The 26934-nt window shown below is 33.8% G+C and overlaps 1 protein-coding gene across 50 annotated transcripts in view; it reads right to left on the bottom strand.

The window, feature by feature from the left end:
- RIMS2 (regulating synaptic membrane exocytosis 2) overlaps positions 1 to 26934 on the bottom strand; it is a 698117-nt gene that overhangs the window by 333419 nt on the left and 337764 nt on the right. For 26 of the 50 annotated variants that reach the window (XM_064384526.1, XM_064384505.1, XM_064384490.1 and 23 more), the window contains 4 exons: positions 7347 to 7414; positions 5385 to 5504; positions 1974 to 2073; positions 1053 to 1176 (listed from right to left, as the gene is read on the bottom strand). In XM_064384526.1, the coding sequence (XP_064240596.1) occupies positions 1053 to 1176; positions 1974 to 2073; positions 5385 to 5504; positions 7347 to 7414 (412 nt within the window). Of the gene's footprint in view, positions 1 to 1052; positions 1177 to 1973; positions 2074 to 5384; positions 5505 to 7014; positions 7224 to 7346; positions 7415 to 26934 lie in introns of all 50 variants that reach the window. The other 24 variants (XM_064384488.1, XM_064384477.1, XM_064384479.1 and 21 more) reach the window with 1 other exon arrangement.

Below are 26934 nucleotides of genomic sequence, written 5' to 3'. Positions count from 1 at the left end.
CTACATAAAGGATTATAAATTCTTTAATATATTAAACAAAAATATGACTTGACGATCCTTTAATACCAGGAAATACATTTGATTAATACGCTAATCTTATACACTGCAGTTTTACCAAAATACAAAACTGTGAAAAGACAAAATAAAAATGAATACAACTTCAAGTGCCAGATTTAATACTTTAAAAGGAACATTTCCATAAAACTAAGCCACCAACCTAAGTCATTTTTTCAGCATTTTTTAAAAAAGAGATAAAAATAATATAGGCCCATCATTTTCTAAATGAATTAAAACTGGACATCACTACTGCTACAACAAAGGAATTCTGTTGGCTCCACCCTAGAATGCTCTTGCCCCAAATCTGCATTTAATAATTCATCATAAGTAATATTTTTCTGTTGCTTTTACTCTGATATAGGTATATATCTTACCTTGGCATATAATATAATTCAGTTATCTCTTTAATATTTATTGCCAATGTTTGGAAATTGTCAATTTTAATCTATAGACATTATATTTAATGCATAGGCATTATAAAACAGAGGTACTAATTACAAAGCTAAAGAGCACTTTGATGTTTGCTTATTTTTGGTCTATTTGTCCACCCTGTTAAAAAAGATGTTACGTTTTTCTATAAACTGTTACCTCTATCTATAAACTATTACTAGGACTTGTATGTCCTATGGCTCGCTCTTTCTGATGTTGAAATCTCCATTTAGAAAAATGTAAAATTTCTAGACTATAGTTGATTTATAGTTTCCTTCCCCTACTAAATTGTATAACCACCTTCTAAGGTGTTACAACAATAAAATGAATAAACACCTAAATATTTCTTCTTCTTTTGTAACTAACTGTATATTCTACCACCTGTATTATCAGATAGAGAGATATCATGATTTTTGGTGAGGCGCTTTTGCTAAGGAAAGATACAGAGTTATTGTCTATAAAATAATTTATTTTCATAAAGCAATCAGAAATTATTAGATGGCACATTACAAATTGTTTAACAGTATTCAACTTCATACACATATAAAATACTGAAACCAACTTACCCAATAGGCCTTGAAACTACAAGCTCTACTTGTGGTTCAGGTTTGGATTCTAGAATGATGTTGTATACTTCCTCAAATGTGGCTCCTTGCAATAGCCTTCCATTCCATTCTAACACTTCATCACCTATAGTGCGTGTCAGTAATAATAATCTTATAAAGAAAATTTGATCCCATAAAATACACTTAACAGCAATGTTTAACTTCAATAAACTCCATAGGATGAAATAATCATTATACCAAACGAAACATACTGAGAACAGTTCCAGTGACACAAAATTTGATGACCAGTGTGAGAGTATATTTCACAGAAAAGGACAATGGTCAGAGGAAAAAAATACGTAGATATTATTTCTGTGTAATTTCTTAATAGAAATTCTAATTCTAAGCAACTATCAAAATCAGTTGCCTCTTTAAAGATTTTATGACTCTGTACTGTAGGTTTCCCAATATATGTACAACTGAGCACCTTGTTTTCCACTGTCTAAACTCTCTTGTAAAAACCTTAATAATTAATATCTTATCAAATCCTCTTTAAGGTACTCAAGGATTTCTCCAATAGTACCCATTACCAAAGAGATAAGGAGTAACACATGGTAGGAAATATGCATTTATCTGTAAAGTTTGTTCTAAACTATGTTGGAATTTTCTCAAAAGGAAAAGGTCTTATGGGAAACAAAATGGTTAGTATTAAATACAGATTAGAATACCCATCAGAAAAAAATAGGGCAAAGTAAATATAAAAATGATTTTATCTACTATGACTCAAGAAATAATAGTTATGACTTTCCATTAATGAATAGAGACTTATATTTAAGATAAATGAACTATCTGTTATTGTCATATCACTTCTAAGTAAATGAAAATAACTCATAACTAATCAAATTGAATGGTGTAAATGTACAACCAAAGGTAAAACTTTACCTGGTCTAAGATGTCCTACAGTATCAGCTAAACTTCCTTTTTTTACTTTAGTAATAAATGCACAAAGCCGACCTGATTCAGTCATCTTTCCTCCCACGACCTGTTTAAAAGAGGAAAGTATTAAGATGGGAATATTATTAAAATAAGCATAGTTGAGATTCAGGTAAAAAATACCTAGAACAATTTACCACACCTAAAACGCTAATTTAATGTACAGAAATGAATTCTTAAATAATTTATTATCTCTATTAGGTTAGTATGTGCCCTAAGAGCTAAGTCTTTTTCACATATTTCAACTGTTTTGCCATCTAATCCATTATTTGCTGAAATGTTGCATAACTTAGAAACAACATAACGATTGGTAATTTTCCACCTTATTTCAGAATTCTTGCTTTTGTCATTTCTGAAAACCTATTTTACAGTATCATATTAACTATATAAACATATCTAGTTATAGATGTAAATATTTTAATAGAAAATTTTGGTTTATTTTACTATAATTAAGATATACCAACAAATTTTCATTAGTAATCTTTTAGGAACATTGATAATGTGCATAATGATGATGGATCTTTCTTGAGAAAAATTACAAAATTTACTTAGTTGCATCAGGAGTAATATAAACTTCACACCATCTGTATCCCAATTTTTCATTTTCATGTTTCTATTAAAATATATCTTTTAGAAAACGAATAAAAATCTTAGGAATAATGCTGTGGAGTCATATGTATATTTGTAAGATATTAGCATCTTACAAAATTAATGCTTTGATTCTAATCAACTGCCATTCAGACAATATCTCAACTCGATGACAAGCAAAGCAAATAATAGCAACCAACTTCACTGACTGAAAGGAATTGTTTGTTCTCTTCTAAATGGATGAAAGTTATTTGAATTCAAAAATCATGGGGTGTATCTTATTGCATGCATTTTTTCCCATAATTACAGTGAATTACACATAGCTACAATTCAGTTGATAAACTAATTAGTCCTATGTTTGATTCTGAAAATTAAATGTATAGCTCTTAAGTGCTTATATCCTTATGTAAATATTTTAAAACTTTCTTGGCTTAACAAACATTAATAATAATTAATTAATTAATTATACTGGCTATAATGATTATTGATATTTAAAGCTTGCCAGGCACTGTACTAAATGTTTGCATGTTGATTTATTTAACCATATTACAACAATTCAATTATCCCAATTGAACAGATAAAAAATCTAAAGCTAAAGAAGTTTATTTGTCCTGTTTCCTGTAACTAGTAACTCCTGTATTTGGAATTGAAGCCAAGACTTCCTAACCTTTATTCTAACACTATAATAGGCATATCTAGATTAAAATTTTTTTTAAGACGAAGGGTCTCACTGTATTGCTCAGGCTAGACTTGAAGCCCTGGGCTCAAACAATCCTCCTGCCTTAGCTTTCGAAGTAGCTGGAATTATAGGCACGTGCCACTGTCCCCGGAAATGGCCAAATCTGAATTAAATCTCACCATCGTCACCATCTTGTGACCATGAAGAAGTTACAACACCTCTCTAAGCCTATTTCTCATCTATTGTGAGTGTTAACTAAGAAAACAGATATAAAATGCTCAGGTGAGTGCAAGCCATGTGGATGCCACCCAATAAATGTTAGTAGTCTGATATAGTTTGGATGTTTGTCCCTGTGCAAATCTCACGTTGAATTGTAATCTCCAATGCTGGAGGTGGGTCTTGAGGGCAGGTGTTTGGATCATGGGGCAGATCCCTCATGGCTTGGTGCTGTCTTTGTGATAGTTCTTGCAAGATCTGGTCATTTAAAAGTATGTGGCACCTTGCTTCCCACTCTCACTCTCTCTTGCTCCTGCTTTTGCCATGTGACATGAGTACTCTCCCTCCACCTTTGACCATAATTGTAAGCTTCCTGAGGCCTCCCCATAAGCCAAGCAGATGTTGGCACAGTGCTTCCTATAAAGCCTTGGAAATTATGAGCTGATTGAACCTCTTTTCTTTATAAATTATCCAATATCAGATATTTCTCTATAGCACTCTAAGAATAACCTAATACATGGCCCAATTCCACCTACATCCAAAGTTTCCTAATATCTCTTACTATATTCTACAAGACAATGTTTATAGCAATAGCTTAGCTCTAAAACATTTACTTTTCTTACAGAGAGACAGGGTCTCACTCTGTTGCCCAGACTGAAGTGCAATGGTGTGATCTAGCCCACTGTAACCTTGAACTCCTGGGCTTAAGCAATCCTCCTTCCTTAGCCTTCTCAGTAGCTAGGACTCCAGGCATGTGCTGCTACGCCCAGCTAATTTAAAAATTTTTGGTAAAAACAGGGTTTCACTATGCTGTCTAGGATGGTCTCAAACTCCTGGTCTAAAGTGATTTTCCCATCTGCGCCTTCCAAAGTGTTGGGATTACAGGCATGAGTCATGACACCTGGCATACTCTTTTTTCTTTTCTTTTTCTTTCTCTCTCTCTTTTTTTTTTTTTTGAGATGGAGTCTCACTCTATTGCCCAGACTGGAGTGCAGTGGCGTGATCTCGGCTCACTGCAACCTCTGACTCCCGGGTTCAAGCAATTCTCTGCCTCAGACTCCTGAGTAGCTGTTATTACGGGCACCCATCACCTTGCTCAGTTAATTTTTTATATTTTTTTAGTAGAGACGGGGTTTTACCATCTTGGCCAGGCTAGTTTTGAACTCCTGACCTCGTGATCCACCGGCCTCAGCCTCCCAAAATGCTGGGAGGCGTGAGCCACCATGCCCAGCCTCTTTTTACATTTCAGGTTTTAATTGGTTATACTAGATTCACAAAAACCAAACAAAGCTCTATTTAATGTATTTACCAAATAATTTTCTGGTATTTTACAGTAAAACATAAATTAATATTTGCATTTAATCTCCCAACAGAATTATTTTTGTGTTTAGACTTCAAACAGTGCTCTCTCTTAAGTGCACATATGCACAAACACACATACACACATTTTACTGCATTTATACAGTTTTATACATATATTCATCTGTAATATACATAGTACATTTCCCAAGTTTTTGAGTAACTATAAAAAAACTATCATTTTAATAAAATATAAACATAGATTTAGACTTAAAGAATAAATTGTGTAGTTAAAATACATTTGACTACTGTATTTCAAATTCAAATTGATCCTAATGAGGTTACGTTTAATGTCTTCCAAATTTATATATACAAGTATTACTGTGGAATTATGGCAACTTCTCAAATAATAGTGGGAAAATGAAATGTTTCATATGATGAGTGCAAATCTTCTCAAATTATTGAAAATGGCAAAATATGCTACTAAATTGGTACAGGTTGAAAGAGCTACCCTTTGCTTTTCTGATAAATCTATAAAGGAGTATAGAGCCAAAATCTCATATATATTTATTACATACCTTCAAGCCAAGCATTGCTCCTGAATCTCGAGGTACACTTCCATCTTTTAGACGCTTATTTAATAAAATGCGACCAATTAAACGATCTCCATCTTTAGATGGCTGCCAGGTTACAGGGTGCTGACATTTTGCATCAACAAACAAAATAAGTAAATGATTTTATTTTCATTTTATGACAAATGATCTCTGATTGTACAACCTCTCTAAACTTCAGAATTCCAGTATTATGATTACACAAATCAGCTTTCATTTCAAAGCACTGATCATAAGGAGGTACTACATTATGCTTATAACCTCAATATAATCTCAAGGTTTTTTTTTCAAAATCCAATTACTTCCAATTCTTACAGTTCTCTGACACAATACTTAAGTTATACAGCCTACAAAATCTGAGAAATTTTGAAAATACATGCGACTCTAATTATCTACATGCCGAAAAATAAAAATGCACAGGCAGAAAAGATATAGTGAAAGTCTATGCAAGTGAATTAATTTAAAAATGAAAATTTTCTCTCCAAACACTTTTGGAAGATTTTGAAAACCTGTATTACAGTAAAAATTAAAAAGTCAAATCATATTAAAACATTAAATTGGAGCACATGATGAGGGCTTTTTTGAATAGGTTTCTAGATTAAAATAGTAAAATGTACACAAGCCCCCAAAAATTTCCCAAATGAATCTGCATGGGAGAAAAAGACTTCATTTACAGATGAGAATAGATTACGTTTCTCACTTTTCAGAGGTTCTTACATGATTCTTTCAGGTCTTTGATCTATTTAGTAAATTATCTTTACTAGATAATTCAGTGATATTCATTGTTAAATAACCTTGAAACCATTAGTAGTTTACTTCTTTCTCAGGGCTGAACCAAGGCTTCTGTAAATAATAACATTATTCTATTATGAATAATATGCTAAATAGGAAAGTAAATGACTTGTGTAATCATAGCTTCACAGTTAATAAAAAGTAACAGGCATATCTTCATGCAAAATTTCGCAGGCAAAACACAAGTTCCAGTCAATCACATCTATATGGTAAAAAGATTTCAGAAGTCCCACTATCCTAAAAGCAAAAATAATAAATATCAAAGCAGATGGCAAGGGCTCTACTACTAATTAATACTACATTAAAATGCTATGACAATAAAACAAAAGACCAAAATGACAGTGAAAGGGAAAAAAGAAAAACAACTTTTTCTGTGCAAACAGACCCAATTATCTCCCTTTTGCCTGGGATTCAAACTATTGATAATTTAATTTTCATCCCAAGGAAAATATATGCAAGCAATCAAATAAGCCAATCCAAAAATTGTTTATTATTTGTGGTTTTTAATAACATTACAAAGTTCTCTCATGTGACAAAAGACAAAAACATTCCTTTGTTCCTAAGATTTATTTTCATATACATATTTTTTGGTATGCTGTCAAACAATAAAAACAGCAAAGCAAGCAAGAGGTTTTTTTGGTTTGTTTGTTTTGTTTTGTTTTGTTTTTCTTTTCTGCACCTTAAGAAATGCTACAGTGACCCTTGAGATGCCCTGTCCTTTTATTATGTTCTGTTTTAATGAGTGACAGAGAGCAAACGAAGACCAAATGAGCAGGTTAAAAGGCAGGCTCCACAATCTCAGTACCTTATCACTATGGCTATGCTCCTCGTTAAGGGTTGTGCTACTACACGTATCTACCCCAGAGTCCTTAATCTGAGGCTCAGACCATTCCAAATCCTCTTCCAAAGAGTGGCCACCAAAGTACATCATTTTCTTTTGTCTCTCAGACCTGGTGTTAGAGTCCGACAAAACTGCCTGCTCACTAGTTTTTCTTTTTCCCTTTTGACTGTCCCCTACAGGTGTGGGATAAAAAAAAAAAAAAAAAGATACAAAAAAGAAACATGCAAAGGTGTAAATAAAAAAAGGAAAAGTGAAATGATAACGAAAATTAAATAGTAAGGCTCCACATGTCTCACCAAAGACATTGGGGATGCCTCACTGCTATGCCAAGACGTATGATCCAACCAGTTGTAATCCATGTCTCCTGTGAGAGTCAGACAAAAGAGCGCAGTAAAGGAGATGGTGAAAAAAGGGACAGACAGAGACATTATAAACATTTTAAACTGTGTGATCCTGTTTGGTCTCAAGAACTTTGTCTGTAGCACTCACTATATATATGTGTATATATATATATATATATATATATATATATATGCCAAAATAAAGCTAATATTCAAAATAAGTAAAATTTATAGAATGTATAATATAAGGTTTATGTACTCTAGACCGACCCTACAGAACAAAAGTCCTGCAAAAAGAGAAAAAGCTAATAATAAACAGAAATAGAAACAAAAAATTGTATATGCTGAAAAATAAAAAGACTATCAGCTATGTCTGTTATTCATGCTAATATTTTTTTGCTCTCATGCTGCTCTAAAGACATGAGTTTGTTCTCCAGAGATTAAGGGACATTTAAAAATTTTACATTAGTTTGTCAATAACTACTATTTTAAAAAGCCAAATAATTAAGTATCGCTTCTGAAATGCAGTATGATATTTTTCATCATGCTAAAACCTCCTAAGAAATTTGGGTATTTAAAAAAAATTGTTTCCATAAAATATTAACTTTGTATGAAAATTAAAAAGCAGATTCATTCAATATACATTAGTAAAAATAAACTTTACTTAAACATCATGAATTACTTAATATTTTGAAATAACATTTCAACTTTTTTCAGAAATTATTCTTATAAAAAGTAAATTAAAAAAAATAATTTTGTCTATTTATGTAATTGGCAACTAAGAATGCATATCTACCATTTCCCAAACTTGTATGCTACTTATTTGCTCGGTATTTCAAAATATAAAATTTTTTACCTTAAATATCTTTCTAGTCTATATATGCACATATATCTTTAAAAATTCTATTTATATTTTATTTTTCTAAAAATACTTATGGAACACCTTCCATTTGCTATGTATTATGCTAAGCTCTACTGTAAAAGGTAAAACAATGAAATATGCTTACAACAGAGTAGGGATAGAGAAACAGAACAAATCAGTGTCATACAGGAAAATACAAAACACTATGGAAGAGTATGATAAGATCTAATTTAGACTTTGGGGTCAGCAAACACCCTTAAAGTAATAATGTTTAAGATGAGAACCGAAAGATGTGACAACATGGTGCTATGAAAGAACTGAAGGAACACCATGGTTTCTGAACCAAAAAGAATGAGGAAGAATATAATACTAAGTGAGACTGGTGAGGCAGCACAGACCAACTTAGATAGTTCTTTCTATGTCATATTAAAGATTTTAAATTTCAACCATTGAGGGATTTTAAGTGAAATGGGGAGATGATCTGATGAACATTTTTAAATGATGAATCTAAGTACTATACAGAGACTAGGTTGTATGATACCAAAAGTTAAAAGGCATTTACAATAATCCCTGGAAAAGGTAACTATGGCTTGAAAAAAGATAATAGCAATAGGCATGGTAAGAAAAGAGGGACTGAGAGATGTTTCTGAGATAGAAATAACAGTATTAAGAAAGACTGAAGAGTCAAAGTTAACTCCCTGATTTCTGGCATTAACAACTGAATGAAAGAAAAAATTTATGAGATGGAGAAGACTGGAGGAAGAACACTTCTCATTAGAGAAGGGTAAGAGGGAATTACTCTATTTCATAAAATATATGATGCCACTGACTATAGGACTCATAAATTTCAGGATATAAAAATGATAAAAATGTACATCTTAAAATGTATTAAATATAGTGGTTGATTTTTGATATATCATTTGAACCGAGTGGACATATAAGAAAGAAACTGGTCAGGGTGTAATAAAACTTAAAGTTTTGAACTGGAGACACAAATTGGCAATTATTAACATACAGACAGGAGTAAGTGAGATCATTTAGGAATAGAGGCTAAAATAAAGTATGAAGAGAACCCAAACTGAATTCTAACATTTAGTGTTTGATTTGAGAAAAAAAGAGAAAAGATTGAGAAACAGCATGCAGAGAATAAAAGGAAGGAGGGAGATAGAGGGAGGTCTCCAAATCAAATAGTTTCCTAAAACATAGAAGAAATCAACTATACTGAATGATTTTTACATATCAAATGAGATGAGAAGGTGAAAAGTATGCATTGGATTTGGCAACCATGAAGATTAGAAAAGATAACAGGAAGAACAATTGGATAGAATGATAAAAATTAAAATAAGATAGAAGAAACTGAAGAACCAAGGGAATTGAAAAAGTAGAAAAAGTTGTGTGTAAATGAATGGTTCTTAAATTGCAATCCTCAAATTGCATCATCAGCAACTGGGAACATGCTAGAAATGTAAATTCTTGGGTGTCACTCCAGACTTAATGAATCAGAAACTGTTGGTGGGCTTAACAATCTATATTTTAACAAGGCTTCCAGATGATTATGATCAGATGTTTGAGAATTACTGGAGACAATTCTTTGAAAAAACTTATTTATGAAAGAGAATGAGGCTTTATTATCTGACACACACAATATGCAATTTGTAGAAAAGAACCCCATTCTTTAACCTGTGCACTAGAGAAGTGCTTCCCAAGCCTTTTCAGGGCACAAATAATTACAATGTTGTTAAAACACACTTGAGTATATAGAGATGACCAGTACAGGGGATAATTATGCCCATGTCTGGATGGCTACCCAAAAAGCTAAGTTATCTGAGTCTCAGAAAACCGGTAGCCCTTTCAAAATACAGTATTGTCCCATAACAAAGCATTGACAAATCTGTGCATTAGAGAAAAAATAGTATGAAGCCTGTAAATAAAAATTCTTAACACTTTTATGTGACAGTAAGAAAAGTCAGCTTAAAATTTCTCTTCTCCCTCTGTGCTTGCCTCTCTACCAAAAAGGCAGAAATGTAATTCTTCTTCCCCGAAAATAAAAACACAAAATAAGCTGTTTAACCATTTGAAAGTAAAGCAAAACATCTGATTGGCAAAAATCTGTCATATAGGTCGGGTGCAGTGGCTCATGCCTGTAATCTCAGCACTTTGGGAGGCTGAAGTGGGTGGATCATCTGAGGTCAGGAGTTTGAGACCAGCCTGGCTAACATGGTGAAACTCTGTCTCTATTAAAAATACAAAAATTAGCCAGGCATGGTGGCATGTAGCTCTCAGTCCCAGTACTTGGGAAGCTGAAACAAGAGAATCATTTGAACCCAGAAGGCAGAAGTTACAGTGAGCTGAGATGGCGCCACTGCACTCCAGCCTGGGCAACAGAGCAAGACTTCATCTCCAAACCAAAACCAAAACCAAACAAAACAGAACTGTCAAATATAAGTACTAAATAAACACTTGTTGAATGACTAAAAATTATTGTCCCTGTAAGAACAAGATAATTAACGGTAAATCATATAGAAAATAGTCCTAAAAACTATTACGACTATTGATAATACTTATCACTTGATATTCTTATTTTTTGCAGCTTAAAAGTACAGAACTAAGATAATAAAATATCTTTCTTTAGTAACAGCACAAAAATATATTGCTGTGCTTTCCAGTTCTAGAACAAGAACAGAAAACACATAAAGAACCATATGGAAATTTTAGAACTAAAAAATAACTGAAAAAGAAAAAGCAAATTGACGGGATCAACCATAGAATGGCGAGGACAGAGGAATGACTCAGTGAACTTGAAGACAGAACAAGAAAAATGACCCAGTCTGAAAAGCATACAGAAAATAGACTAAAGATAAAAAAAAAGAAAATGAACACAGCCAAAAGGGCCTAAAAAAAAAACTATAGCAAAAAGGCTAACACTCATATTTTTGTAAGTCCAGGAGAAAAGAAAGTGAATAAATCTTTAAAAAAAAAAAAAAAAAAAAAGGTATTCAAAGAAAAAGAGACTGAAAATTTCCCAAATTTGGCCAAAGGTATAAGCTTACAGAATCAAGAAACTATGTAAAATCCTAAACAAGAAATACCCAAAGATATCTGTTACAAGATACACCATAATCAAACTAAAACTAAAAATGAACTATCTTAAAAGCAGCAAGAAAAAAACAACACCTTACCTAAAGGGAAAAACAATTTGAATGGCAGCAGATTTCTCATCAGAAACCTTAGAGGTCAGAAGGAAGTGGCACAATATTTTTCAATTGCTAAAATAAAAGAAATGTCAACCTGAATTTTAAATATGATAAAATTATCTCTCAGAAAAGAATGAGAAATACATTCTCAGACAAAAGAAAACAAAGAGAATCTGTAACCAGCAGATCTACCCTAAAAAAATAACTAAAGGAAGTTCTGGAAACAAAAGAGAAAGAAAGAAGAAGGAACCTGAAAGTATCAAGAAGTAATAAAGAACATAGTAAGCAAAAATATGGGTTTTCTTTCTCCTCTTGAGTTTTCTAAATTATGTTTTTGATGTTTAAAGTACAGAGCATACATTGTCTGATGTGGTTTTCAATATATAGAGAGAAAATATTTAAGACAAGTCCATTAGGAGATAAAGGAGAAAAGGAATTTAAATGATTTAAGGTTTCTACATTTCACTCTAGTTAAACGTCAACACCAATACAATGTGATAAGTTGTATACATGTAATATATTACTTAGAGCAACCACACAAAAAACCTACAAAAAGAAATACACGTAAACACTATAGGGCAATTGAGACACAATTTACAATTCTAAAAATATGTTCAAATAACCCATAGGAAGGCAAGGTAAAGAAAATAATGAAATGAAAATAGAAGGAACAAACAGAAAACAAAAAAGAAAATGCCAAACTATAAATGAGCTGCAGGTCAATATTCCTTATGATTATAAACACAGAAATCCTTAATAAAACATTAGCAAACAGAATTCAGTAAAAAGAATTATACACAATGTCCTCAGACAAAAAGGGAAAGGCTGATGGCAAAAAGAAAAGAAAAAAAAGAATTATACTCTATGATCAAATGAGGTTTATTCCTGGAAGGCAAGACTGGTTGAATATTTGAAAATCAATGTATCCACATATTAACAAGTTAAAGGAAAAAAATTACATGATCTTATCCAGTGACCACTGATGCAGAAAAAGCATTAATGATTTTGAAAAAACTCTAAAAAAACAGAGGGGAACTGGCTCAAACTAACACAGAACAACAATAAAAATCCAACAGCTAAGATTATACTTAATGACAAAAGGCTGAATGCTTTATATAAACAGAAATTTCACCAAAGAGGATATCTTCATTTATAACAGCCAAAGAGTGGAAACAACCAAAATATCCATTAATAACTGTGGTATATCCACACCATGGAATGCTACTTGGAAATAAGGGAAAACCTATACACACAACAAGGATAGACCTCAACAAGGATAGACCTCAAGGGCATTATATGAAATGGAAAAAACTTAAAATGTCACATGCTGTATGACTGATAAAAATATAGACATAAAGAACAAATTAATGGTTGACAGACATTAGGGATAGTGGAGAAGGAGAAGGATGTTATTAGAAAGAGGAAGCATAAGGACGATCTTTATGGTAATACAGTAGTTCTTCATCTTTATAGAAGTGGTAGTTATATGAATCCATACATGTGATAAGATGTCCTAGAACTATAAAAACATTGTTCCAGTATTAATTTCTTAATTATAGCTATGCAAAGTATAACCATTGAGGAAACTGGGTGAAGCACACATAGGATCTCACTGAACTATCTTTCCAACTTCCTACAAATCTATGAATATTTCAGAGTAAAAATCTAAAAATAATGTTTTGCTGCCTTCATAGACCGTCACCACCCCATCAGAAGACGTGTTCAAAGAAAAGGCTAGAGTACCACTTGTCAGCATGATGTAGAGAAGGTCAATGCTTCAGATAGGAAGCTACACAAAAAGCACACTAAATCCTATCCAACTCTGGTATTCAATTATTCTACTGGCACAAGTTAAACATACTTAAATATGAGGCCTGACTAAAAATAATCAAAAGATTTGAATCTTTGACTAAAATTTCCATTCACATATCTCTATTGTAAAATGCAAACTAACCTAATTATGTGTGTTTGTGTTCTATACACAGAGAAAAAATGTTCAGATATTCTATTTCTAACTTTTTTCCACAGTCATTACATTAAGACAAGTTTATTAACTCTTTTATATCATTGTTTTTCATTACTTTGATTTAATAAAGGCTTAAAAATTAAATCACGTAGTACATAAAAGCATTCTTTAACAACCTCATTTCCAACTTCATCATGTTTTTAAAGTAATAGCATGTTGTAACAGAAAGAGTTTTATAGTTGAAGCTAGAAAACCTGTACTGAAATACTGACTTTATCCCTTATCAATTTTATGATTTGTGCAAGTCATGGGCCTCATTTTCTCATCTGTTTTGAAAAAAATTAGTTGTGATATCTAACAGATTGCTGAAAGTCTCAAGATACTCATGAAGCTCTTTGTAAAGTGTAGAGTCATTCCAAGCTCACGATATCATCATCATTTTAAAAAATATTAACTTTCTAATTAGGTAGGGAAAATTCAACTATGACCCTTTTATGTTTTTTATTTCCTTTTTTGGTATTTTGTCCTCCTTTTAAACTTGTCAAGCTATATATGTGGGCATTTCCCAATGTGTACCCCATGGAATACTGGTTCTGCAAAATGTTAAAGGGCAGTGAGTAATTTAAAAGCTCTCTAATCAAATAACTTTGGAAAAGTATGGATTAAGTACAATTAAATAGATCCCTTGAGTGTACGATGTTTTTTCAAACAGTAATGACAATATGCTTCACTAAGAGGATTATATTATATTGTTTCCACAAACTTAATTGAAACACAGAAGCTTTATCAGAGGACAAGTGTCCTAGGAACTATATTTTGATACATAATACTGAAACATTCCTGGAGGGTCATTTACCCTTATAAGATAGTCACCAAAATTGATAATAAGTCTTAAGTTTTTCCCAGTCCAAAAAAATGTTCCATAAACTATTAAACACAAAGTCCAACCAAAAAAAGTCATATATAGAGAATATTATCTAAGGTAATGGTTTGCAAACTATGTTCAATGGAGTTGCTTCAGAGACAACTAACTGTTGGGACACTGTGCAGAGGACTGATTCTAAGGTTGTAGCCCATAATCCCCATCTCATGGTATTCATGACTTTGTGGAACCTGTGACTTGCTCATAAACAAGGTAGGGAGATAGTAAGGTGATGAGATCTTACTCCCATGATACTGTTAAGTTTTATAAGATTTTTGCCTTGCTAGTTAGCTTGTTTTAGATACTCTCTTTGCTGGCTTAATGAAGAAAGCAGCCATGATGTAAAGGCTATGTTACAAAGGAACTGCAGGCAGCCTTTAGGAACTATGGATACCTTCTAGGAACTGCTAACAGCCTTTAGGAGCTGTAGGGGAGATGACGGCAGCTTCTTGTCAAAAAATTAAATAAATTCTGCCAAAAATCTTATCAAACTTGGAATCAGATTATTCCCTGAATCAAGTGTTCAGATAGAAATGCAGCACAGATGACAACTTGATTGCAGCTGAGGGAAACCTAGCTTAGTCACGTTAAGACTCCTAACCAACAGAAACTGTGAGATAATAAACATGTGTTTTAAGCTGCTAAGTTTCTGGTAATTGGTTCTTAATTCATTGCCAGCTCTGAAAGCAGGAGATTTTAGAGTAGGAACCAAACCAAAATGTCAGTAGATCTAGAGGGCCCCATATGTTTAGACCAAGTCTTAAGCTCCAATAGAAAAGCATAGCTAGCTAAAGTATAGTAGCATTTGAAGTAGGATGATAAACATTATCCATAATTAGCTTTTAAAATCTTGCTCTTTCGGTATTACCAACATATTCTTCTTTAATAACATGTAATTGACGAAATGATTGTATATGTGGCATACATTAGAATTCATATTAATAATTACACAATTTGAAACTGTTTTAGGTTCCACAGGTACAAATAGGAGCTTAAGAAATTCACATTCTAGAAATATGGGCAGGTAAAATATATAATTTAAATATGTATATAGATTTTCTTGGAAGCATATAGTCTTATTTCCTGCAACTAGTGGGCATAAACAGCTAAGTATCAAGCCCAAATGTTAATTATAAAGGTAGCAATGCTCTAGACAAAGTAAAATTCTTAATGTCAGCAAGTTTGCTATACTAAGGGCAGAATCCTGATAGTAGGGAAACTTGAGGCATGGGATGGGGACATCTTAGCTCTGTGTACTTGAAATTCCTAAAACTAGATCCCCTGAACCCTCTGACTTCCAAGGGAAAATCTGCCAAAGCCTGAACCTGCATAAGTAGGCATTCCTTCTTATTAAAAGCTAGTACTTCCACTTGTTTGATGAAGATGTAGAGGCTATTCCCTTGCAAAACAACACATGATCCTCTCAGTATCTATTCCCACTTCCTTTCCTAACCATAAGGGTTAAGTTACAAAATAACCCAGTGAGAGAAATGTGGGGCCTTTTAAGGGAAGAAAGAGACTATGCCCCATCCCACCCACCTCCACACACACACACAAAAAAAAACTATAGATACTCAACAACATGCAGAAGGAATACCCAGGAAGTTACATATGGGAATGCATCTTGACAATCTTGGATTGGGAGGAATGTTGATAGATAGAGTTTGGTAAGACACAGTTTCTAGATATAGGAGCACTCTTCTGTGAAGGAAGATTTAACATCCTGGAAAAAACTCTAGAAAATTATGTTAAAATGTAATAGTTCTTGGAAGCTTGGAAAAAGTGGTGGCCAAAAACAAGAGAAACAGAAAAGTCAGAAATGCCATGGAAGAAAGTGGAAGAAAGGATTCAAAGACTCAGAGAATCAGGCATGCTAAAGTGGAGATAACACACAAACCCAAAAGCAAGTCAGGAGATTCTAAGAGAGGATCCAGATGTCCCTCCATTTGCAAAAGAAGTAAGAAACACACTGCTGAGGCAGACACCAGCATCATTGAGAATACCAGGGTTGACTTTCCTCTGACAATAAGAGATGCTGTTACTTATCTGGCCTCACCAAAAACAAAAGGATAAAAAGGAGCTTCAAATAGAGTCCAGCTATTAGCTATTAGCAATCAAATGCACAGTGAGTGCCATTATTATAATGAGTGTCAAGATAGGAGTGGTAGCCACAGAGTATAGATCCACAAAGCTAGGAAAAAGATCATTGAGTACAGCATCCCCAGGGGCAAGATAGATGGGCAACTAATGAGGATATGCCCAATCTATATAATCAAAACAAAAAAGTATGGATGATCAGGAGGCTATGGGAAGCCACCCCAATAAAAAGACAAAACTCCTTGCATAGTTTCTGGATCTAAACTGTTTTTAGATGTGGAACCATATGACTGAAAGAAAGGATGAGTTGCCAGGAGGAAGAACTCAAACATCACAGAAAGTGAATGCAGCTATTTTCTCAGGAAACAGTAAACATAGGAAAAGAAATAACCCACACATTTTAAGAACCATTGGACACAATGAATCTAGTTGACAGTGACACTGAAAATCCCAGTGTCATCATAGCCCCTCTTTTAAATTGGGGGCATATAGAAAATAAGTAATAAATTGAGTCCTGGCCCAAGTCTGACTCATGGTGGGCTCAATAATTCCACAGATTTCATTTAGTGGTAATTACAGCAATCTCCAAATGGACATCCTTGGTATTCAAAATAACCCCTACATTAGTTCCTTGACCTGCGGAATTAAGAACAACTATAATGGCCTGGTCAACATGGTGAAAACCCATCTCTACTAAAAATACAAAAATTAGCTGGGTGTGGTGGTGGCCAACTGTAATCCCAGATACTCAGGTGGCTGAGGCAAGAGAATCCCTTGAATCTGGGAGGTGGAGGTTGCAGTGAGCTGAGATAACACCATTGCACTCCCGTCTGGGGACAAGAGCAAGACTCCAGCTCAAAAAAAAAAAAAAAAAAAAGAACTACCATAATGGGAAAATTCAAACCTAAGCCTCTGAAAATTCCATCTCCCACTGGTGAAAATTACTTAAAAAATAAGGACACCAAGGTGATGTCCCACATCATATTCCTTTCTAAATTCACCAGTTTGCCACCGAAAAAAACAGATGCATTGATGGATCCTGAAAAATGCAGTAGACTATTATAAACTCAATCAAGTAGCAGCCTCATTTGAGGTTAACATGACAGGTGTTGTATCTTCCCTATCTAATTAATACTGCCCCAAGTACATGATATGCGGACAATGGACTGGTAAATGTTTTTTTTTTTTTTTTTCCCATTCCTATCAAGAAGGACCGGAACTACTCACATACACCTAGGATGGACAAAAGGATATACTGATAGTTCTTCCCCAGGGTCATGCTAATTCTCTGCCTTCTATCATAATACAGTCCAAAAAGACTGAGACTATAGGGACATTCCACAGAACATCATATTGGTTCACTATATGGTGAGAAAGAAGTGATAATGATGTTAGAAATCTTGTTTAGTCATATGCTCCTTAGACGGTAGAAGGTAAATCCCACAAAGATTCAGGGGCCTATAAAACCAGAGAAATTTTTAGGGACTTAGTGATCATGGGAATGGTCAGATCAACCCCTCTGAGACAAAAGACAAATGATTACCTCTTGCACCTACCACCAATGAGAAGGAAACACAATGCTTGGTAGGCCATCTCTTTAGATTCTGAAGGCAGCATATGCCACAGTATGGAATATTGCTTGGACTCAATTGCCAAGAATTACAGAAGGCTTCCAGCTTAAAATAGAACCCAGAACAAGAAGATGCTTTAGATCAAGTCCAACCCTGTCATTTGGGTCACATGATGTAACAGGCTGTATGGTATTAGAAGCATCAATAGTGGGAAAATAAGCCATATACAATTTATGGCAAGTCTCACTAGGAGAATCATAACATACACACCTGTTTCTGAAACAAGGCCATGTAATCTGCAGTGGATAATTATATACCACTTGAAAAACTGTTACTGGTATGCTCCTAGCCCTGGTGGAGGGCAAAGATCTAGTCACAAATCATCAATGACCAAACAGCTAGAAGTGTCCATCATAAGCTAGGGTCTGCTAGGTTGGACAAGCCAAACAATGATTCATTGTAAGACAGAAGTGGTGATCCATGTTTGACCATCAGTAGGGCCAGAGGGCATGAGTAAAATACATATGCAGGTAACCCAGAAATCCATGCCATCTACTATTATCATGTTGGCATCTCTACCTCAGCTCACATCTAAAGGCCACACAAGGGGTCACTTATGGTTACCTGACAAAGAAGGACAAACATCATGCCTGGTTCACTGATGGGATAGCTCGGCATGTGTATAAAAGCCAAAAGTGGACTGTTGCTGCACCACAGCCCTATTTAAGTGTGGCCCTGAAAGAAAGCAATGAAGAAAATAGGGCATGGCTTCAGATGGCCATCCACTTTGTGTAGAAAAAAAAAAAAAAAGGTGCTATGAAGTAAGAACATACACAAACACATAGGCAGGGGTAAATAGCTTGACTAATAATAGGCCAACAAGATAAAAAATTGACAAGATTGAAAAAAAAGATGTCTGGAGAAGTGGTTTGTGAAAATATTCATGGGAATAAGGGAAAAAAAAGATGTATGTATCATGCTTTAAAGCCCTTGGGGTAGCTGGGCCCTTTGGATGGTCCTTATACAAACCATGTCTCATGTCCTTCTGAAGACTCTTCTCCCTGTATTTTCTGTGAACTTTTTTTAATAACAAATAGAATATGGCAGGAATGATGCCACACATGAGTCCAAAGCTAGGACAGAATAAGTGGTGTCACAGAATTATATCTCTGTGAGCCCTGAGGCATCATATAAGAAGTCCTACTAACTGGAAACTGCTATGTTAGAGAGACCAAAAGTAGCTGCACTAGTTCAGAATCCCAGCTCACCATACCTGCTAAGGTGCCAGATGTGCAAAAGAAGTCATCTTGGAGCCTTTAGATGAGCTCATACCACCAGCTAAATTCCACCAGTGTTAACTTCTATAGCATCATATGAAGAAAAACTACCAAGTTGAACATTGACTGAATTCCAGACTCATAAAATCATGCAAAAGGTAGTACTATTGTAGGCAGTGGCACAAAGTGTTGACTAGTTCTCTTCACAAAAATCAAGCATAAGTCCAGAAAAATTGGTAACAACAATTTGTATGGCTGTGGCAACCAAACAAAATCAGATACCAAATTGGGAAAAACTTCTAGAAGCTTTAGATGATAACAACAGATATATGTTACCTTCTTACCTAGGGTTGCTTGCATAACTTTCTTCTACCATAGTACATACATGGGAGGGGTCTACTGAAAGGATCAATAAATCTATCAGTATGAGGATGGCTGGGAAAACCAGCAACTTTGCTATCAGAAGACATAAACTTGATTTGTAGTGAAGCTGAAAACCCCAGGTTTTGTCAGCTAAAAGAGGCAAAGCCAGTAAGAAACAGAAAACCAGCAATTTTCCTAGCCATAGGCTATATTCCAACAAAGCGTGAAGTAGACCAGCCAGAAATTAGACAGGAAGACCATGGAAATAAGAGACCCTCAGAAAAGTGAAATATATTTTCCACATGTATCAGGCTAAGAAATTACGCCATTTCTTAGTCACAGAGGATATCCTGAGAGAGCATGGTAGAAAGTAAAACCCAAGGGTTACTTGAGAACTGGCTGAACTTTTAAATGTATCAGTATATCACACACAGATTAAATGGCATAAGCTGGAAGCTTTCAAATTCAAGATATTTGAGCACAACTTCTGTCCAAATCTTTCACTAACGATATGAGTCATGACCCAAAGAGTAGAGACTTCAGTGGACACATACCACAGGGAGACAAATTCTACATTTTAAGTCCAAGGAAGTTACTAAAAAAAGAAAAAGAAAACACAATCCTCAGGAAAATCTATAAGATTCCAGAGTTATTATATAACCATCAATTAAAATGCCCAATTTTCAACCAAAAATTATAAGACATTCCAAAAAATAGGAAAACATTACTGATAACTAGGAAAAAAATCAGTCAAAGAAACTGACTGCTATGGACTAAATGTTTGCATGCTTCCCTCCCAAATTCATGTGTTGAAGTCTTAATCCCCAGTATAATAGTTTGTGAAGTGAAGCCTTTGGGAGGTCATGTGAGTGGAGCCCTCATGATGGAATTAGTACTTTTATACAAAGAAACACAAGAGAGATTCTCTCTCCCACGTCATGTAAGAATACAGCATAAAGAGCCATTTGCAACTTGGGAAGAGGGCCTTTACTAGACACTGAATCTGCCAGCACCTTAATCTCAAACTTCCCAACCTCCAGAACTGTAAAAAATAAATATCTGCTTTTTAAGCTACCCATTCTATGGTAATTTGGTATAAGCCTGAGCTGACTAACACACTGACTCTCAGTGGAACAGATGTTGGATTTAGCAGACAAAGATTTTAAAGCAGCTATTAAAAATATGTTCAAAAATGAAAAAATCCTCGTCATAGAATTACAGGAAAATCTGGTAACAATAACTCAGTAAGTACTGGTTCTCAACAGATAAACAGAAAATAAAAGTAAACAAACAAAAACTCTAGAGTTGAAAAATAAAACAGTCAAAATGAAGTATTTACTACATGAGCTCAACAGCAGATTTGAGAGGCAGACAAAACAATTAGTATACTCTGACATAGATCAATAGAAATTATACACTCTAAAGAACAGAGGAAAAGAATACTGAAAAAGGAAAAAAAAGAAAAGAACCTTAGCCTTAGAAAAATATCAAGCATATGAAATACACGTAATAAAATTCCTAGGAGGTAATATGGGAAGAAAAAGTAGTTGAAGAAATAATGGCAGAAAACTTTCCAAATATAAAAAAAACACTATTCAAATTCAAGAAGCTCAATGATCACAAAGTATGAAATACACAAAAGATTCACATCTAGACACCTGATAAACTGCTAAAATCAAAAGACAAAGAGAAAATAGTGAAAATAGCAAGAGATGGAGTCATCATGTGAAGAGGAACAACAAATACTATAAACAACTGACTTCTCAACAGAAAAATAGAGGCCCGAAAAAAAAATGGAATGACACATCAAAGTTCTGAAAAAGAAACAAAATTAAAATCCTGTCAACCAAGAACTCTATATCCAAAAAATTACTTACCAAAAATAAAGATAAATAAAATTTCCCAGATTGAAAAAAAAAAATAGACATTATGTCTTCTACACCACAGGATTCAAGTACATGGCTTAGAAACTAGAACTGGCTCCTTAAATTTGCAGAATCAAATAAATATAAAGGTATAATTTGCTGCAATTTGTATCATGATGACTTTGGGGAAATGTCAAAAGTTCAAAATTAGAAACACACACAGCTCAGCTGACCCTTGAACAGCACAGATTTGAACTGCATGGGTCTATTTATATGCAATTTTTTTTCAATAAAAGTTACATTGGGTATGCCTGCCTCTTCTACCTCCACTTCCACCTCCTCCATCTTTTCCATCTCTTACACAGCTGAGAAAATAAGATCAGTCCCTCCTCCTCCTCCTCCTCCTCCTCCTCCTCCTCCTCAGCCTACTCAATGTAAAGATGACGAGGATGAAGCCCTTTTGATGATCCACTTCCATTTAATGAGTAGTAAATATATTTTCTCTTCCTTTTGACTTTCTTAATAACATTTTCTTTTCTCTAGATTACTTTCTTGTAAGAATACAGTCTAGAATACTAAAACAGACAAAATATGTGTTATCAGTAAGGCTTCCAGTCAACAGCAGGCTGGTTATTGGTAGTTAAGCTACTGGGTAGTCAATATTATATGCAGATTTTCAATAGAGTAGGAGGTTGGCACCCCTAAGCCCTGTATTGGTCAAGGGTCCACTGTATTTCTTGTTTCCTCAATAAAATTATGAGAGCTCCCCCTCTTTTTCTGTCTCGAGAATACATTGTGAGACACAAACCCTAGGTTAACTCAAACACTAGATATCCTCAATTGCAAACCAAAGGTCAGTAGCCCCACCAGAAACAAAAATTACATGGGATATAATTTTTTCTTTTAAAAATTACAAACATATGCAGAACAGGATGTGCTGTAATAAAATGGCTTGTACAATCATCTGTCAGAATAAAATTGAAAATTAATCTGTTGATTCAACATTGTGTGTGTGCACATGCACACTTCTAAATACATGTACCGTTTTATAAGATTTAATCATATCTAAAATGCATTTGGTTTGAAGAGACTGCAAAGTATTCCATTCTCGCCCATTTGTTATTAATGTAGAAATTTAACATCCTTTTATTCTCTTTTAGTTAGTATCTTTTTTGAAAGAAAGATACTAACTAAAAGAGAATAATCAATCTTGATCATTCACTAAAGTTCATAATTGTCAAGGATCCTGGTATTTTATTCAATAGCCCACTCCACTAATTAACTGATACATTTATATATCTCAAGATTTGGACAAAAGGTAAGTGTCAGGAGCATCATATTAGATTTCTATAAAATTAAACCTTTCCTTTATTTCCTTAGGTCTTTTGTTAAAGAATTAACATTAGTCTTGTACTATAAGAGTCTGTGCTTGAATTTTCTATGTCAGTCTCACTTTATTTGCTCCTGAAAGAGTTCTTCAAAGTACTATGCACACCCTACAAAAAAAGACAGATAAGTAGCTCCATGGAGAATGGAATTATGTATGGCAACATATTGAGCTGCCCTTCTGCTCTAAAATACACTTCCCCCATGCTCCAAATTATTTTCTCAAAAAGCCTTTCCAGGAGATGTATCCTAAAAAGAAAAACAGCCAAAAAGAATCACTTCCTGGCCAATGAGTACAAATTTGTGATCCCAGCTACCCATTAACCCTAATTTTCCCTTTGGGAGAGTCATGCTACCTAGGCATGCCCTTTTGTCTTGGATCCTCAAAACCCATTCCCATGCAGTGTCAATGTGCCACATTCACTTCTTTACATCTTATACACTCTTCATCTTCAGCCAGTCTGGCATCCATCCTAATCATCAAATTGAATCAGATCCTGCCAAGATCACCACCATGTTGCCAATCCAATACATATTTTACTATCCTGAAATTACTAAACCTTTCAGAATGTATCATATTTTATCATATTCCCTTAATAAAGTACTCTCCTCTTACTTGCAACAATACCACTCACTCCCAATTTTCCTCGTATCCAGTTGTCCTTCTCCCTTACTTATGCAATTTATTCCTTGCTATAAGTTTATCATGCAAGTACTATTACCCCATTTTACAGGTGAGAAAAGCAAATATTATAAAGACAAAGAAAGTGACCCAGGTCACATAGCTAGTAAATATCTGAACATACATTTAAAACCAGAGACCTGTTTCGCTCTACTCTGTCTCATCACTGACAGCAAAAATGCTAAAAACAACTAAATTCTATATTGAGAGCATACACAATTTTTATTTCCTAAAATAAATTATATTGCTTAAAAAGTGAAGCAATGTAAGTTCTGAAGAAAATAAATGTCCAGCAGATACAGGCATAATAAAGTAAAAGAATGTTTAATTTTTGAGTTAATTTTTTAAAAAGTTTTTAAAAGTTAAAAGAGTATTAATGATTATTTGATCATTTTTAGAAAATATCAACTGATCTCATGGTAATTTTATCTAAAATGAACAATGCATACTGTACTATAATCCAGGGATCAGCAAACTTTTTCTCTAAAGACCATATTACCAAAACTACATTGAGGTACCATCTCATGCCAGTTAGAATGGTGATCATTAAAAAATCTGGAGACAACAGATGCTGGAGAGCATGTGGAGAAATAGGAACACTTTTACACCGTTGGTGGGAGTGTAAACTAGTTCTACCATTGTGGAAGACAGTGTGGCACTTCTTCAAGGACCTAGAAATAGAAATTCCATTTGACCCAGCAATCTCATTGCTGGGTATATACCCAAAGGGTTATAAATCATTCTGTTATAAAGACATGTACACGTATGTTCATAGTGGCACTATTTACAATAGCAAAGACCTGGAACCAACCCAAATGCCCATCAAGGATAGACTGGAAAAGGAAAATGTGGCACATATACATCATGAAACACTGCAGTCATAAAAAAAACGATGAGTTTGTGTCCTCTGTAGGGACATGGATGAATCTGGAAACCATCATTCTCAGCAAACTGACACAAGAACAGAAAATCAAACACCACATGTTCTCACTCATAGGTGGGTGTTCAACAATGAGAACACATGAGGGGAGCATAGCACAGGCTAACAAAAATAAAAGGCTATCGCAGATACAATTTTCTAGGATGACTCAACTACCATATATGCAGTCAAATTTAAAGCTCAAGATCTTACTCTTGTACCCCAAAGCTGGAATTCTAGGGCAAGAAAAAATGCAATCTTATTTCATGTTTCATATTCTAACACCATAGATTATTGATATTTGATATATTTTAGTTGGGAGAAATAATGAATAAATAAATCAATTAATCTACTCTAAACCTCTTGAAATACTGAATTATTCTTAGACCCAACTTGTCTGGTATTTCAATGCTTTTTAAACTCAAATATAAATGGCCTATACACCATTAGGGCATTTGCTCTTTTATGTCTCTCATCAATTAATAATATAATAATAATATATTCTTCACAAAAGTATACATTTTTCTATCCATTGAACAAATTTAATCATCAATTTTTAAAGCTCTATTAAGTATTAAAATCTAGGCATCCTGTACCAAATTCGAATCCAACATAACAGACTTCACTTTCAATTAAAATTTGACATTTTCATATTACAAACTAACTTCAATAACTGATCTATAGGTTAATTTTGCTTTTAGCTTTTCATTTAATTAGCTAAGGACCCTGCCATATATCCCATACACTGAAATCTGTGAGTTTATTTTTCTTAGTATCTACTTGGGTAATAAGTTTTCCATTAAAAACAGTAATTTTTCTGTAGGCAAATGTTTCATGTGGTATTTCATTCATTGCTAATAAGAAAATATTTATGAAAAGGGAAAACATTACCATCTTTAAAATGTTAAATCCCGCAATTTGTTAGGAAACAAAAAATTCTCCTTTGTTCCTATTTGTAAGTTTACCTTCTGGTTGTGCACTTGACAAGTTAACTTTGAATTAGTTTAGCCTCTTAATCTGCTTACATTTATGTTATATAATTTCAAGTCTCAAATCATAATATGTATTTGCAACTTGATTTCTCATCAAGTGAAAATTATTTTAATTTTAGAAAAGATATGATGAAATAATTTTATAATGTTGCCTAATATAGCAACAGAGTAATTAATTATATTCATATAACATCAATGTCACTGACTCCTTTTTATTTAAGGGTAAAGTCCTAAGAGTCACATTAAAATTGGAATAATTATTTAGCATAAGATTGTTTTACCCATAGGTGGAGTGAACATACGAGAGTAATCAATCTTTGACTTTTAAAAACTTTTACTTGTGAAAGTCTTAGTAAATTTTATTCCAGTCAGGAGTGATGGCTCACAATTGTAATCCCAGCACATTGGGAAGCTGAGGGAGGAGGACTGTCGGAGCCCAGGTGTTCAAGATCAGTATGGGCAACATAGTAATATAAGACCTCATCTCTAATAAAAATTTAAAAATTAGCTGGGCATGGTGGCACAAGCCGGTGGTCCCAGCTACTTGGGGAGCTGAGACAGAAGGATTGCTTGAGCCAAAGAGGTCAAGGCTGCAGTGAGTTATGATTACGCCACTACACTCCAGTCTGGATAACAGAGTGAGACTCTGTCTCAAATTTTAAAAAAAAGAATGTTATCTAACTATCTAAGAATTTTTAACATACTCTCATTATTACAATTGGCCCTAAAATTTTTTAGTCCAATTGGTTTAGAATTCCTTAGATGTTTATAGTCTTAAATACTATAAATTAATATTTTTCTCACACTGATAATGTACATTGTCTTCAACAGCCTAATTTCCTTACAAACATAGAGTAAATTCATTACTTTAAAATTATAAAAAATTATGAGATTATGTAAAGCAGTAAATTTCACTAATGATACTGACAACACCTAAACTCAGACAAATACAAAGCTGACATCTTTAGGGTTTGTTTTTAAAGTTTAAAAGATCATGCTTCTATCTAAAAGGCGTAGTCTATTTTTCCTTCCTCCTATGCTACGTCTTTTTTCCAAATTACTCCACCCCCATCTCCATTCACCCTCTCCTTCTGCAAAATAAGTAAAAGTGTGTTGTGCTACTTTCAAGACTATAAGAATTGAACATCAAACATTTCATAATTTATAGCTAGAAAACTATCATACACACGTATTCTTGCATTTTCTAGGACACGTTTTACACAAAATTTTATACGGAAACATAAAAAGGCCTGCAACTACCAGGTAAAATTAGTCAGATTAGGCCATGGAACACAGAAGAAACTAAATCTCTCCACAACAGACATTAAGTTAAAGAAGATCAAATGGGGTATCTTTTGTGCAGTTGGGCAAATAGTTGACAACATGGCTATTTAATTAAAGTGAAAAATTACACAGGATTATAATATTAAGATTAAGATATAGCTAA

The sequence above is a fragment of the Aotus nancymaae genome, unplaced genomic scaffold (assembly GCF_030222135.1).
Source record: "Aotus nancymaae isolate 86718 unplaced genomic scaffold, 86718_ANA_hifiasm-v0.15.2.pri h1tg000036l, whole genome shotgun sequence".
NCBI classification, from domain to species: Eukaryota; Metazoa; Chordata; class Mammalia; order Primates; family Aotidae; genus Aotus; species Aotus nancymaae.
The sequence above is the reverse complement of the archived record's forward strand: the minus strand, read 5'-3'. Positions and strand labels throughout refer to the sequence as shown.